Source organism: Malania oleifera, chromosome 9, assembly GCF_029873635.1.
Source record: "Malania oleifera isolate guangnan ecotype guangnan chromosome 9, ASM2987363v1, whole genome shotgun sequence".
Lineage (NCBI taxonomy): Eukaryota > Viridiplantae > Streptophyta > Magnoliopsida > Santalales > Ximeniaceae > Malania > Malania oleifera.
The window spans coordinates 36,058,791-36,074,119 of record NC_080425.1 but is presented as its reverse complement, the minus strand read 5'-3'; the positions used below and the strand labels follow the sequence as shown (position 1 = coordinate 36,074,119).

Genomic DNA, 15,329 nt, shown 5'->3' with positions numbered 1-15,329 from the left:
CAACATAGGCGAAGCAGAATTTTGATTTGAGAGGTTTAGGAAACATCCCAAAATCAGGGTAAGTGAGTTATTTTGGAGTTTTCTTAACAAATATTGTTATTTGGAGCATTGGAAGTATTAAATGGGTATTTTTTTATTTTATTTTTTAGATTTGAGTAAGTTGAAAATTTTGGAATAGATGGTCTTGTTTTGTTGATTTTAGGCCGAATCTCGAGGAGTAGGTAAGGAGAAATACTTTATAACAGATTTTTACTAATTTTTCACTAGATAATTTTTGGGTATAAAATTTTATATATTTAGGTAAATTATATTGAATGGTGCAGGAAATGAAAATATGGTTTTGATTATATATTATATTGGGAAAAATCGTGTGGTATGAAACCAACTTTGCTAATTACATGGTTGTGAGAACTGTGGAATGATGAATCATTGTGATTGCAAATATTGTTGGGTTGCGAATTCTGGTTGGTTGAAAATACTGGTTGATTGTGTATACTGTGGAAATTGCATGGATGTGTTTGAATGGTTGGATTTTTTATTGATTTGTGTGTTTGGTTCATATAAATTGCGATATAATGTTGGAAGTGGTATGAGGAGGTCGTTATATGGGCGTTTATATTAGGGGTAAATATTGGCAATGGTATGAGGAGTTGGTTTAACTATTTACCAAGAGCAGGGTGGTTTGTGCTGTAATCTGTGTGTTGGTTTGTCCTGTGGGGACCGCAAAACCTGTGTGGTTGAGAGTCCTGTGTGGACATTGTATTATGTGTGGATATGGACCCTGTGTGGGTGAGAATGCAGAATGCATAAATCCTGTGTGGATTGATTGTGTTAGGTGTGTACATGTGGAACTTTGTATGATTATTATTGGTTGTGTGTGACTTTAAGTACTTAAGTATTTATGGTAAAGTAGGATACTCCACCCGAGAGCTTGCTGAGGAAGGCGAGTACTCTGGTAATTATTTGTGGATACTAGGGTAGAGGGAAGCCACTTGTATGGGCGGGTGCCCTTCCCTATTCTCGGAGATTTTATCTGGATACATAACTGGAGGGCTTACTGAGAAAGGTGAGTGCCTTGGTGTTTGCACTAGAGTAGAGGGAATCTACTTGTATAGGTGGGTAGACTTCCCTATTATCAAGAATTACCAGTAAAAATAATTATGTATGTGTGCATGTGATTGGGTGACAGAGAAGTTGATAATGGTGTGGTTATGAATGTGTTTTATTGACTGTTACGAGTGGTGAAATACAATTATATGTGTTTTTTGTAATTATATTAATCACTTCAGCCACACACTGTTGTAAATTCTTTCTTCCTTACTGAAAGGTGTCTCACCTCTATGATTATTTCATCTTTTTAGGTCTTCCAGGTGATCGAGCTTAAATAGCTCCAGAAGCGGGGTTAGTTTTTGTGAGTGGATATTAAAATGAATATGTATATAGTTTATGTTTAATATATTTTCATACTGGTTATGTAATATGAAGAATGAGATTAAATTTTATGGGTCTGCTTATGTATTTATAGAACTGTGGTATATTTTTTGTTAGGTCAATTAATTAATTCTGCTGTGTTAATGGTATCAGAGACGTGTGTTTGGTCTCCTAACACTCCATGCCCCACATTGCGAATCTAGGGTATTACAGTTGGTATCAGAGCACGACGGTCTTGCGGACTTAGGAGGATTAATACCAGAGTATAGGTTTGAGTTGAATAAGGGTAGGAATGGGTAGATGTATTTATAGAACTGTGGTATATTTTTTGTTAGGTCAATTAATTAATTCTGCTGTGTTAATGGTATCAGAAACGCATGTTTGGTCTCATAACACTCCAGGCCCCACATTGCAAGCCCGGGGTATTACAGTTAATATCAGAGCACAACAGTCTTGCGAACTTAGGAGGATTAATACCAGAGTATAGGTTTGAGTTAAATAAGGGTAGGAATGGGTAAATTAAGGTACTGACAGGAGTTTGAATTTGTTTCATAGCTTGGAGGCAAAAATCCCTTGATGGACTTTTATGATTTTCTGAATCAGTTGATGGTTTCAGAAAACCATGGTAAATCCATCAACGGTGATGTTTCCGAGTGGAGAAACTGAAATTTGGAATTTGAATTTGAAAGTTAAGATGATTGCAGATAATTGGATGTTGGATATTTAATTGAGGATTTAAATATTAAATTGGTTTCATGTTTTATGATTATGTCAGAGATATATTAAGATGTGGAAATTCTAAATTGCCTTTGTTGTATATTTATAATTAGGGATGAATCCTAGAGGCAAAGGCGTGGATGAAGGAGGAGGAAGCAAATTGGGAGCTTCCAGTGGGGATGAGATTGTCACCTCTCGACTGTTACGAGGAATAGTTCATCAAGTTAGGGAAGAAATGAGACGGGACTTTGGGGGATCAAGCTACCCACTAATGCACCAGGGTTGCACAATTGATCAATTCACTCGCCTAAAACCTTCATATTTTGAGGGTGGCATTGACCCGATTAAGGCTGAGATGTGGATGCAAGAAATGGAAAAGATACTGACAGTGTTGAACTGCACCGAGGAATAGAAGGTTCTTTTAGCCACCTTTAAACTGGTCAGAGAAGCTGAACGGTGGTGGCATACAATGAAGCTATTGGAGGAAGAGCGAGCGGTACCTATAGCAATGACCTTGGGTCATTTCAAGCATGTCTTCTATGAATGATACTTTCCTGCCACCACCAGAAATGCGAAGGTAGAGGAATTTTTCAACCTGACCCAGGGGCGCCTTATTGTTTAGTAATATGTTGCTAAGTTCCTTGAACTATCTCGTTTCGCACCTTCCATGATTCCAGATGAATACCAAAAGGTGAGGTGGTTTGAAAGGGGCCTAAATCAAAAGATTCATGAGCATATGATATGTTTACAAATTCAGGATTTCGCAGAATTGGTGGAAAAAGCTACTATTGCGGAGTCGAGTCTGCTGAGAGTTATAGAGGCATTAGAACGAAGGAAAAGGCATGCATCTCCTCGTTCTCAAAAAAATGCCATACAAGGGTTATGAAGGGGAGACAAAGATGTTGTGGGTCAGGGGTCGGAAAGGAATGATCGGGGACGACAGGGCGATTCGTCACGCTCCCACTACCCTAGATGTAATCAATGGCATTGGGGAGAATGTTGAAGTAGGGGTGTCATATGCTATAGATGCGACAAACATGGTGACATAGCTCAAGAATGTTGAGAACTATTGAACAATGCACTAGCTCCGAACCAGAACTAGAGGATCAACTTGGTGCCTTGTGGTGCCGGTGCCCCAACACATGTCTATATGTTGGGTACACCTGAGGCGGACAACACTAAAGGCCTAGGTAATATGTTTATGCTAGCATATGTGTTAATTTTGACTTTGCATAATTCAGTGTTGTAAATGTATGAATTGGTTGAAATGTATGAATATGTTTAGTTAGCCTTTGGTTGTGAAAATGGATGATTAACGAATTTCGAGGATGAAATTATTTTAAGGAGGGGAGAATGTAACGACCCAAAAAATTTTAATTATTTAAAATAATAAAAAGAATAGAAGGGAAGGGAAAAGAAATTTTTAAAGGGTGTCAGCAAGGAATCGTCAACGAACCAACTGGTCTCATCGATGAGAGTTTTACCTTTGCTTGTTAACAAGGGCACATGTCTCATCAACGAGAAATTACCGAGAGGGATTTTCATATGACTGAAATTCGTCGATGAGTTTCCTTTTTCGTCAATGAATGCTGTGCTTGGACTCGTTGATGAGTCCATGTATCTCGTTGACGAATCTCTACCGATAAATAGCGAATTCTTTCATTTCAGCATGAATTTTCTGCATGTATCCTCTCTCTCTCTCTCTCTCTCTCTCTCTCTCTCTCTCTCTCAATTCGGACCTACTACCTTCTCTTCATGATTCCAAGCCAGATTTATCCCAATTCAACGATTGGAAGCTGCCACAAGACTCTTGGGAAAATTCTCTGCAACATAGGTGGAGCAAATTTTTAATTTGAGAGGTTTGGGAAACATCCCAAAATTAGGGTAAGTGAGTTATATTGAAGTTGTCTTAACGAATATTGTTATTTGGAGCCTAGGAAGTATTAAATGGGTTTTTTTTATTTATTTATTTTTTAAAGATTTGAGTAAGTTAAAATTTTTGGAATACAGGGTCTCGTTTTGTTGATTTTAGGCCGAATCCCGAGGAGCAGGTAAAGGGAAATACTCTATAACATATTTTTACTAATTTTTAACTGGATAATTTTTTGGTATAAAATTTTATATATTTAGGTAAATTATACTAAATGGTGCAAGAAATGAAAGTATGGTTTTGATTATATATTATATTGGGAAAAACTGTGTGGCATGAAACCAACTTTACTAATTAAATGGTTATGAGTATTGTGGAATGATGAATCATTGTGATTGCGAATATTGTTGGGTTGCGAATTTCGGTTGGTTGAAAATACTGGTTGATTGTGTATACTATGGAAATTGTGTGGATGTGTTTGAATGGTCGGATTTGTTATTGATATGTGTTGCAGTTTATGTAAATTGCGATATAACGTTGGCAGTGGTATGAGGAGGTTGTTATATCGTACCTGGTATAACAGTCATATAAGGTTGGAAGTGGTATAAGGAGATCGTTGTATGGATGTTTATATTGGGGGAGGTAAACATTGACAGTGGTATGAGGAGTTTGTTTACCTATTTACCATGAATAGGGTGGTTTGTGCTGTAATATGTGTATTGGTTTGTCCTGTGTGGACCATGAAACTTGTGTGGTTGAGAGTCCTGTGTGGACGTTATATTCTGTGTGAATATGGACCCTGTGTGGGTGAGAATGCGGAATGTGTAAATCTTGTGTGGATTAATTGTGTTAGGTGTGTACACGTGGAACTTTGTGAAATAATTATTATTGGTTGTATGTGACTTTAATTACTTGTATTTGTGGTAAAGTAGGATACTCCGCCCAAGAGCTTGCTGAGGAAGGCGAGTACTTTGGTAATTATTTGTGGATACCGAGGTAGACGGAAGCCGTTTATATAGGTGGGTGACCTTCCCTATTCTCAGGGATTTTACCTGGATACATAACTTAAGGGTTACTGAGAAAGGTGAGTGCCTTAGTGTTAGCACTAGAGTAGAGGGAATCTACTTGTATGGGCGAGTAGACTTCCCTATTCTCAGAAATTAGCAGTAAAAATAATTATGTACGCGGGCATGTGATTGGGTGACAGAGAAGTTAATAATGGTGTGGTTATGCATGCGTTTTATTGCATGTTACGAGTGGTGAAATACGATTATATGTGTATTTTGTAATTATATTAAACACTTCAGCCACATACTATTGTAAATTCTTTCTTCCTTACTAAGAGGTGTCTTACCCCTACGATTATTTAATATTTTCAGGTCTTCCAGGTGATCGAGCTTAAATAGCTCTAGGGCGGGGTCAGTTTTTGTTAGTTTTATGTTTATTATATTTTCATACTGGTTATGTAATATGAAGAATGAGATTAAATTTTATTGGTCTGTTTATGTATTTATAGAACTTTGGTATATTTTATTTGAGATTAATTAATTAATTTCGCTGCGTGAATTGTATTAGAGATGCCTGTTTGGTCTCATAACACTCCGGGCCCCACATGGCGGGTCTGGGGTGTTACAAGCTAGTTATCCATCCTGTGTATTATTTCAAATATTGTACAGTTATATAAGATGATTTACATGATTCAGAAAATACAGTATGATTTGTTATGTTATAAATAATTATGTTCATTCAGAAATCATACAGACAGTTTTTACCAAATATGAATTATGTATTGTTTATATTTATCACGAGAATACTTATGTTGCCACACACTGATGTTAGTTTATTTCCCTTACTGAGACGTTTTCATCCTAACATTACAAACATTTTAGGAAATCCAGGTAAGAGGGCGGATAGATGAACGAGCTACCCTGTCAGTAGGGTAAGTGGTTGATCTAAGGTCAGATGGGTTTTTTTTGAATTGAGACCCTAGGATACTTTTTGGTCTTTTTGTGAATGAGCGTATATATATGACAGATTCAGTAGAACTCTGGTATTGTGTTTGGTGTTTGATGATATGCATGTAATTTATGTTTTTCGTTATTTAGGTATCAAAGATGTATGACAGATATATCCCTAGTACCTATGAGTCCAAGTTGATCATGATTTTGGCAATTTAGCAAGTTATTAGAATTATTATAAATGTTATTATGTGAAATATATATATATATATATATATATATGTAGAAAAATAGGCAAGTTACACAGCTCATGAGGCCCAAAGATGCCCAAAAAATGAGCATGACTCATTAGGCAAAGAAAACTAACCCAAAAGAGCTGCTCGACACAAATGCCCCACGAAGAGCTGCTTAGCACAAATGTCCCATGAAGAGCTGCTTGACACAAATGCCCACGAAGAGCTTCTCAAGACAAATGCCCTATGATGAGCTGCTTAAATTTTCCCCACGATGAATTGCTCGGCACAAATGCCCCACAATGAGCTGCTCGACAAAAATGCCCTCATGAAGAGTTGTTCGGCACAAAGGCCCAATGAAGAGCTATTCGGCAAAGCCAAAAGCACAGTTGGATAGGCTTGGGTAAGCCAAAGCACACCCCAAACCCGGCTTGGCAAGCTATAGATAAAGAAGCAACGAATAGGGTAAAAAAATAATAAAATAATAATAATAAAAAACATACGCAATATTATTTCAGATCGGGTCATTATTCGGATCAGACGCAACTAGGCTCCACAAAGCTTTAACAGAAACAACTTTCAAACTTTGGAAACGAATTTCAAAATTCGAAACTAAAAGAGGTGGGGGGAATTGATATACCCAAAATATATCACTTACCTAAAGGAGACCAGAACACAGCATTAATGAGGGGAGTTACCCCCCAAGTCAACAACCACGACGGAGCAATTGACGCTCGCCTTATAATGGCTAGAGCAATCCATGCCAACGGAGTAATAACATAAGCGATTCACACCTACGCCATAACTCACCAATAAATGGAGTATCACCCTCGAGTCAAACTCCTTCACTATAAATAGGGACTCGTAGAAGAGGTTAAGGTATCTCATCTTAACACACTTTACTGTTGCATAAAAACTTCTCAAGTCCATCCCTTACTTAGGCATCGGAGAAGTCTCTCAGAGTACACCCCAGATCCTCCAAGCCACTTTTATTTGTCTCTTTTCATGTGATCGTGATCAAGGATCGATTAATGAAGATTGTTCAATTTTTAGCTGCAACAGTTTTAAATCCCAAGATTTAAAAATATGCTTTTGATTCCTCCTCCTCCAACTGAGAGAGACATGACGGGAGATGAGTGATGAGTGATGAGTGATGAGAGATAATTTAATTTTTTTGCTTTTAAACTTTAAAATAATTACTTTTTTAAAATGGGTAACCCGTGACCCGTTTAATAAATGGGCGGGTTATGGTTTATAGGGTTGTGACCCATTTAACTTCTACCCATTTATGACTTGACTCAATTATGACCCAACCCATTTCCAATCTGCCCATACCCGACGTGTGAACCCATTTTGCCATCCCTATATGTAGAGCAAATTGCCAATTGCCTAGCAACTTGTGCTTCATAAACAAAGCAACTTGCAAAATCTAATTTAACATAGTAGTTCTTCCATTCAATAGTGGGAGGTCGAGGCACAAATTTATAGGTACTGTATTTGGGCAATCTATAACAATATATGAAGAGCATGATTATTGGAAGATCTCTTCAGAACTGTGAAGAGTTTCCTTATATTTTTCAAGATTTGGGAAGGTTAAGTTCATCCCTTCCTCTTTCTATTTTATTTTTCCTTCGAGAGGGAGGATTGAAGTCTCTTACTTCTCACTTCTTTAATATAAATTTACCTTTTTTTAAAAAAAATTTAATTTTATTTCATTAGCAAGGTTAAAGGGAATGGTCAAAAGGGTCGCATTTTATTTGTTTTAATAATGGTCATTGATATTTGTAGTTGTCATGTACTTTATCATATGATTCAAACTTATTATAAAAGTATTATTTAGATTTAAAAAATATAAGAATATTTTTCACAAAATAATTAAAAAAATATTTTTTTAGGTCTAAAATTTAATGTATCTAAAATAAATTTTATAAATGTAAGTTTATCTAAATTTGGTTGAATTTATTTTCTTTTAAAAATACTCTATATTGCTTTTAAAATATAGAAACTTTTGTGCTACAAAATGTTTTACTTTATTTTCGTACTTTTATTAACTTATTATTAGCAAAGATATATGTGCAATGTCTATATATAATACTAGTTTATTTTATTTTTGAATGATTTTTTTATTATTTTATTTTAAGTTTAAACATAAACTCTTTACATATTTTAATATGATTTTACCTTATTTTCATTTTATTTACATTATATATATATATATATATATATATATATATATATATATATATATAGACACACACACACACACACACATTATACAAGTTTACTTTCTTTAAAAATATTTTATATTATTTTTTAAAGGTAAAAATATTTTTATTAATAAGATGATTTATACTATTCAATATTCATATTTTTATTTATAGTATAGAAATTTATTTTTTTAAGAATATTACTTTTATAATTTTTAAAAATGAAATTGTTTTTGTAATTCAATTTATAATTATAATTTTAGATATTTTTTTTAAAAAAAAATCTTTTTATTTATAAAATAATTTCCACTATTTAAACTCACTTTTATATCGCACGGATTGATATGTGGGACTGTCATTTGAGGAAATAATATATTTGGATTCAAATGAAATTGGTTTGGAAAAAAAATAAAAATAAAAAAGCAGAATCGTGTTGCTTCAAAAGTCAGAACCCAGCGAACCCAATTTAACTCTTTGAGAATCAAAACACAGGTGGCTGACCGAAAAGGGTACACCCCACTCATGGCAGGGGCAGGACCCTTTTGAAATTATAACACTAACGTGGAGTCACCATGAACCTCGACCTCGCATGCACCATACACGTATCCAGATGGCCGCTGCAACCCTCTCGGCGCTGCCGAAAGTGGAGAAGAAAGTTGGCCCCGCCGCCTCGAGTGGAGGAAACGCAGGCGGTGACGTTGGGTAAAACACCAAATTAACAGCCTCGGAATTCTACTTCCTCCATCTTTAATGACTTATTATTATTATTATTATTATTATTTTGGGTGCTCTGTAGACGTCTGTGACTGTGAGAGATCCACGTAGGCACGATGGCCAGTTCCGACGAAGAAAGTGCACGTGCAGAGGATGACACGAATGCCATGACGTAGGAATAGAGCACTCACTCTAAATAAAATTGGTATTCATGAAATGCACAGCTTAATTTCTCTTCTCCACTAACTCACTGAGGTGGCCGTAACCAACTACTCTGCTTCCTCTCTCCCTGTATGTGTGACACATACAACACGGCGGAAGAACCCGCAAACCCAATCGACTCGGCACCTCTCGCTCTCCCCTTCCCCTTCCCCCGTGTGTATGTGTACTCTTTCGCCTCTCTCCATATATAGATACGCATCGCCATCTGTTTCTCTGTCATCGTTCAAAAAAACCCATTGACGTCCGAGCAAGAAAGCGAGAAGACGAAGCTTCTCGATCTTCTTGCTCTCTCTCTCTCTCTGATCTCTCTGTTTCTCGTTCACTTTCCCTTAAAATTCTTTCTGAGAAAATCCAGAGAGAGAGAGAGAATAGATCAGAAGGTGTGCAGAGAGGTTTGGTTTGGCATTGAGATGATGGCGAGTATCTATGTCCAGTTGCATGGGCTGAGGCCGGCGCTGATAATGGTGGTGGTGCAGATTGTGTTCGCGGGGGTGAATATTTTTTACAAGCTTGCTGCGAACGATGGAATGAACTTGAAGATTCTGATTGCGTATCGATTTTTATTCGCTACTGTTTTCATCATTCCTGTTGCCCTTATTTTCGAAAGGTTCGATGCAAATCCGTTGCATTTTTTATTCTCAATCCGGCAAGCATCATGCATGCATGCATATTACAGTACTGTTATTCACTAGATCGCTAGCTTACGTATAAAATTAACACCAAAAAAGATCCGAGTAAGTTTAATTTCCAGTGCTAGAGATGTAACGAGAATAAATTAAATAATTATCGGGGAAAATTGTTTTATAAAAAGGATTTATTAATGCTTATTGATCGGTCTTCTTAATTTGTTGAGTGCCTCCTCCTCCTCCTTCTTTTACGTATAAAATTAACACCAAAAAAGATCGGAGTAACGAGAATAAATTAAATAATTATTGGGGAAAATTGTTTTAGAAAAAGGATTAATTAATGCTTATTGATCGGTCTTCTTAATTTGTTGAGTGCTGTTTTTTTCTCTTGATTACAGGAAGAGCAGGCCAAAATTGACATGGCCAGTGGTGTTCCAAGCATTTCTTTGTGGTTTTTTCGGGTGAGTTGCATTGATTCATCATATGGATTGATCTGTCTGACACATATATGATTTGCCATGAAAAAATAAATCAATCCGACTCCGCTATAAATTACACAGATGTAGGGCTTGTGATCGAACTAGCTTGCTGGTTGTTTGTGCGTTCATATTAATGCGTTTGATATATATATATATATATATATATATATATATATTATTGATTACCCCACTTCTCAATATCTCATATATTTATTACACATAAAATTAATTTGTGGGACTTTATTTGCAACCATGCTAAATAGTAAAAATAGTTAAACAAATAAGTACAAAAAAATTATTAAATACATTGAATGTATATAATTATTAAATTAGGCAATTTTTTTACGTGATAAAATCAGGTTACATTCGATAATCATATTACATTTGATGTATATTTTCAACACATAAAATATTTTCTCCATAAATATAAAAATAGATAAATAAAAAGTTAGTTTATGCTCTATAACCTCTTCGGATTCATTAATATGATTGCAGAGGGACACTGGCACAAAACTTGTACCTTAAGAGCTTGAGTTTGACATCTGCAACATTTGCTTCAGCCATGGGTAACCTTGTTCCAGCCATTACCTTGATCATGAGCATCTGCTTTGGGTACTCTCTCTCTCTCTCTCTCTCTCTCTCTCTCTCTCTCTCTCTCTCTCTCTCTCTCTCTCTCTCTCTCTCTCTCTCTCTCTCTCTCTCTCTCTCTCTCATTTTGAAATGGAAATATGGATTTGGTCAGATTGGAAAGGTTGGGGTTGGGAACCCTAGCAGGGAAAGCAAAGGTGTTAGGAACATTAATTGGACTAAGCGGCGCGATGTTACTCACATTCTACAAAGGCGCAGAGGTTAATATCTGGACATCGCATCTTAACCTTCTGCATGGCACTCCACATCACGTCGCCCGCGTGGCATCATCATCCCAAGGAGTCGCCGGCAATCACCTCGCCGGCGCACTGCTGGCCGTCGGCAGTTGTCTGTCATATGCGCTCTGGTTAATAATTCAGGTGAAAATTATCTGCCTATATTTTTAATTTCTGAATCGCCCTTACCATTATTGTATAATTACGTGGATGGGTGTGACTTGTTACTGTGAAGGATGCAGGCTAAGATGTCGGAGAGGTACCCCTGCCACTACTCTAGCACGGCCTTGATGAATGTGATGGCGTCAGTCCAGTCTACAACTTTTGCCCTCTGCACGGGGAAGGACTGGACTCAGTGGAAACTGGGCTGGAATGTTAGGCTCCTCACAGTAGCGTATGTTGTACGTGATCTGCTTTCGTCCTAATTTGTTATTAATTAATTAATTGTACTTGCCAGCATATATATATATATATATATATATATATATATATATTCAGATTTCTTAACAAAAATATTTAATTTTCTCTCTTTTATTTTTATTTAGTTTATAATATAAATTATTTTTTTATTTTTAAAATTAAATTCCTTTCAATTTAGTGTCATTAAACATCTAATTTGATTTTTATTTTTTTATAAACTTTAAATATATCAAGTGGCTATCTATTTCATCCAATTTTATCGCATAAATCTGGATTTATAATTAACAATCATACTCATTATGACTTATTTTAGATTTTATATTGCTGATCCCAACTTTTATTAAAATTTAAGATTTGTATAAAGATTTTTTGAACACTCAAAATGGTCTGTCCCTTTTTCGTCCGCATTGGTTAGATTATTTTTGATTGATAAAAGATTTTATACGGAAAAAATATTTATTATGATAAATGATGATTATTTAAATGTCCCTTTCTTTAAAAGACACTAATTTCAAAAGGCAATGATTTTTTTTTTTAAGATTTTAAAATATTTTAGGAATTTTTTGATAGTTTGTAAAAAAAATGAAAATCATTTTTTTTTTTTTGAATGGAAATTTCTATCTAAGGTCTGTGAAAGAAATAATGGGTGGGTGGGTGGAAAAGCACTTAGGGCAATGCAATTAAATAATACATTTTATGATTTAAAGGTTTCTAAGTTTTACTAAAGCGAGGTGAGTTGTCTATTATTTTAAAAGACAGTGGCTGGGTGGAAAAGCACTGAGGGCCATACAATTAAATAATATATTTGGTTGGGTGGTGCAGGGAATTGTGGGGTCGGGATTAATGGTGGCGCTCATGGCATGGTGCGTACACGTTAGGGGGCCACTATTTGTGTCAGTGTTTAACCCATTGATGCTTTTGCTTGTCGCCGTCGCCGGGTCCTTGTTGTTGGACGAGCAGCTGCACTTGGGCAGGTATGGAGCCATGCACGCATGCAGCTTTAGGGTTTCAAATTATAGATTTAAGTTTGGATATGAGTGATTGTGAATAAAGTTTAATTTGCAAATTGATTTATGCATGATAGTGTGCTTGGAGGAGTGTTGGTAGTGTGCGGCTTGTACACGGTTATATGGGGAAAGAGTAAAGAGATCAAAGGAATGACTCAACTGATGCCATCCAAGAGTTTGAAAAATACAGAATCGATGGAGATTGTTATCACCTCTACAATTGAAAATAATGATAACAGTGGTACAATAGAAGTTGAACAATGCCATAGCCCTATGCCATCGTGGGTGGCTTGCCCACATAGCATCATGGCACTCCCCCAACATCTTCCTGAGATCACCAATTCACTTCCAGTAACAGTTAATGGTGTTATTGATGGAGATTTATCAGCTAAAGAGGAAGAAAAGAAGTGAACCAAAGAAAATGAGAAAAAGAAGTATGGCTACTTTTAGGGGGTTTTGCAAAATGGAATAGTTATTTTATAGCCATATCTTAATTTAAAAAAAAAAAAAAATAGTATTTTAATAAAATGGGAAGAGTGTTTTAATAAGGGAGTAGTCATTTCTTATTTTTTTAGTTAATTGAAATATTAAAAGTGTAAATTATCTTATTTATATAAAGTAGTGTTTTTGTTTTATTTCTATGAAAGAAAAGAAATGAAAATATTGTTGTTCATATTAAACATGTGGTTCTCACGAGAAAAAGAAGCTTAAAGGTAGTGAGATATAGTGGAGGAAGAGAAAGAGGTGTAGATGGTGGTATATCAACATTAGGGACAATAGCTAGTCAAAAAGAAAAGAGAAAAGAAAAAGGTGAGTACCCACCCATTTTTATGTTATATGTTGATGAGTTGTTCCTTAAGTAATCACTTGATCGCTCCTGTTTCTATGACACCCTTATACATGTTACAACCACCATATCCTAAGTGGTATGATCGATGAATGTTATAACAGAACGTGAAAATGGGCTTGAACCTTCCGAAATAGAAAGGGTTTGGGTTTTGGGTACATCTTGTTCTAGAGGATGTCCTTAAGAATTGAAAGAGTGTTTGAGTGTTGGACTATAGTATCTATCTTTTAATTATTTCTTTTTTCAATATATTTACAATAAGAGGGTTATGTCCTTGGACTTGTATTTAAGATTTTGAAGCATTTTAGTTTCTAATACATTTGAAAATATGCCTTCCATTCAACTCTCATTTTACATGCTATATTTGTCAAATCTTGTGTAGTTTTTCTTATGCTTATGCAAATTCAAGAAAAATGACTTTACTAATGTGTGCTAAGGTTAGACTTGACACACTCGGTCAACAAGGCAATTGAGAAAAAGGACTTATCATGTGAAGTTCAGTGGATCCTATTGATATAAACCTAAGGCACTACAAGAAAATCATGTGTCGAAACAAAACAAAAAAAAAAAAAAGAAGGGATAACATTATGAATTCTTTGAAGACAAAACAAGTTTCTTACTAGTCAAATCCCTAACGTATGATATATGCCTTTGGGCATAGTACTTGATGTCTTGACTGCATAATAGATAGTCCTCCTTAATATGTGGAGCTTGTATGATTTGTTTTTGTCGTGCATTAAAGATGCTTGGATTAGGAATGACTCGGCTTTGGGTCTTTTGAAAATTTTTGTTTGTCTTAAGAGAACTAAAGTTGTTTTACGTGCATGGAATAAAAATGTCTTTGGGAGAGAGAGAAAACTTAAAAGCTCTCAAGGAAAGGATGAAATATTTAGAAAATTAGTTGCAAGCACCTTTTTCTGAGAATGTCGAAGCCAATTACTTGACTACTAAGTTGGAGATTCGGGTGTGGAAGAACAGGGAAGCATCTCGCCTAGGACAAATTGTAAAAAAAAAAAGGTTAATTGAGGGGGATCAAAACTCTAAATTCTTCCATTCAGTTATCAATCAGAGGCGGAATAAGGGTCATATAGACCGTATGGTGCTGCATAACGGGAGGATATTGGATGGTGCGGAAGTAATACATAATGAAATTGTTGCTTTTTTTCATAATTTTCTTTCAGAATCTCCAGTGGTTGAACCTTGTGATCTCTCTGACTTAATTCAAAGAAAAAGTTTAGATGTTGACAATAATTTCCTCTGCACCGAACTGACGAAAGAAGAAGTTAAAAGAGCGGTGTTCTCTATTCCTCTAGAAAGCAATTCGGGACCAAATGTATTTGGCTCTGATTTTTATATATATTGTTGGGACATTGTAAAAAAAGATATTTTGAATGCGGCAAAGAATTTTTTTCAAGGCATTCCTCTATCCAGGTTCATTTCCTCTTCGTTTATTGTCTTAATTCTGAAGGTGAACAATCTTTCTAACTTTGATAAATTCCGGCCTATTAGTTTATACTATGTGGCTTATGAAATTTTTTCCAAGATGATTGTTTGTAGACTAACTGAAGTTGTTGATAAGTTGGTCTCTCATGAACAAGGTGCATTTATTCCTGAGCGTAGTATTTTTGGGAATATTACTCTTGCACAAGAAATGGTTCATTCTTTGCACAAAAAAATGGCTAGCGGCAATGTGATAGTAAAACTTGATATGGCTAAGGCTTATGGCAAAGTGAAT

The 15,329-nt window shown here is 35.6% G+C and overlaps 1 protein-coding gene across 1 annotated transcript; it reads left to right on the top strand.

Moving 5' to 3' along the window:
- The first annotated feature begins 9,352 nt into the window (after window positions 1-9,352).
- On the top strand, window positions 9,353-13,382 carry LOC131164720 (WAT1-related protein At1g25270). The gene is made up of 7 exons (XM_058122140.1): window positions 9,353-9,959; window positions 10,377-10,439; window positions 10,953-11,069; window positions 11,200-11,464; window positions 11,563-11,721; window positions 12,563-12,714; window positions 12,825-13,382. The coding sequence occupies exons 1-7, from the start codon at window positions 9,763-9,765 to the stop codon at window positions 13,156-13,158; spliced, it is 1,287 nt and encodes a 428-aa protein (XP_057978123.1). The 5' UTR covers window positions 9,353-9,762; the 3' UTR covers window positions 13,159-13,382.
- The last annotated feature ends 1,947 nt before the right edge of the window (window positions 13,383-15,329 follow it).

Excerpts from the sequence above, each read along its gene's own strand:
- LOC131164720 (XM_058122140.1), top strand. The coding sequence starts at position 9,763 with ATGATGGCGAGTATCTATGTCCAGTTGCATGGGCTGAGGCCGGCGCTG. Across the intron at positions 9,960-10,376 it reads GTTGCCCTTATTTTCGAAAG|GAAGAGCAGGCCAAAATTGA; the intron begins GTTCGATGCAAA and ends TCTTGATTACAG. Across the intron at positions 11,465-11,562 it reads CGCTCTGGTTAATAATTCAG|GCTAAGATGTCGGAGAGGTA; the intron begins GTGAAAATTATC and ends TGAAGGATGCAG.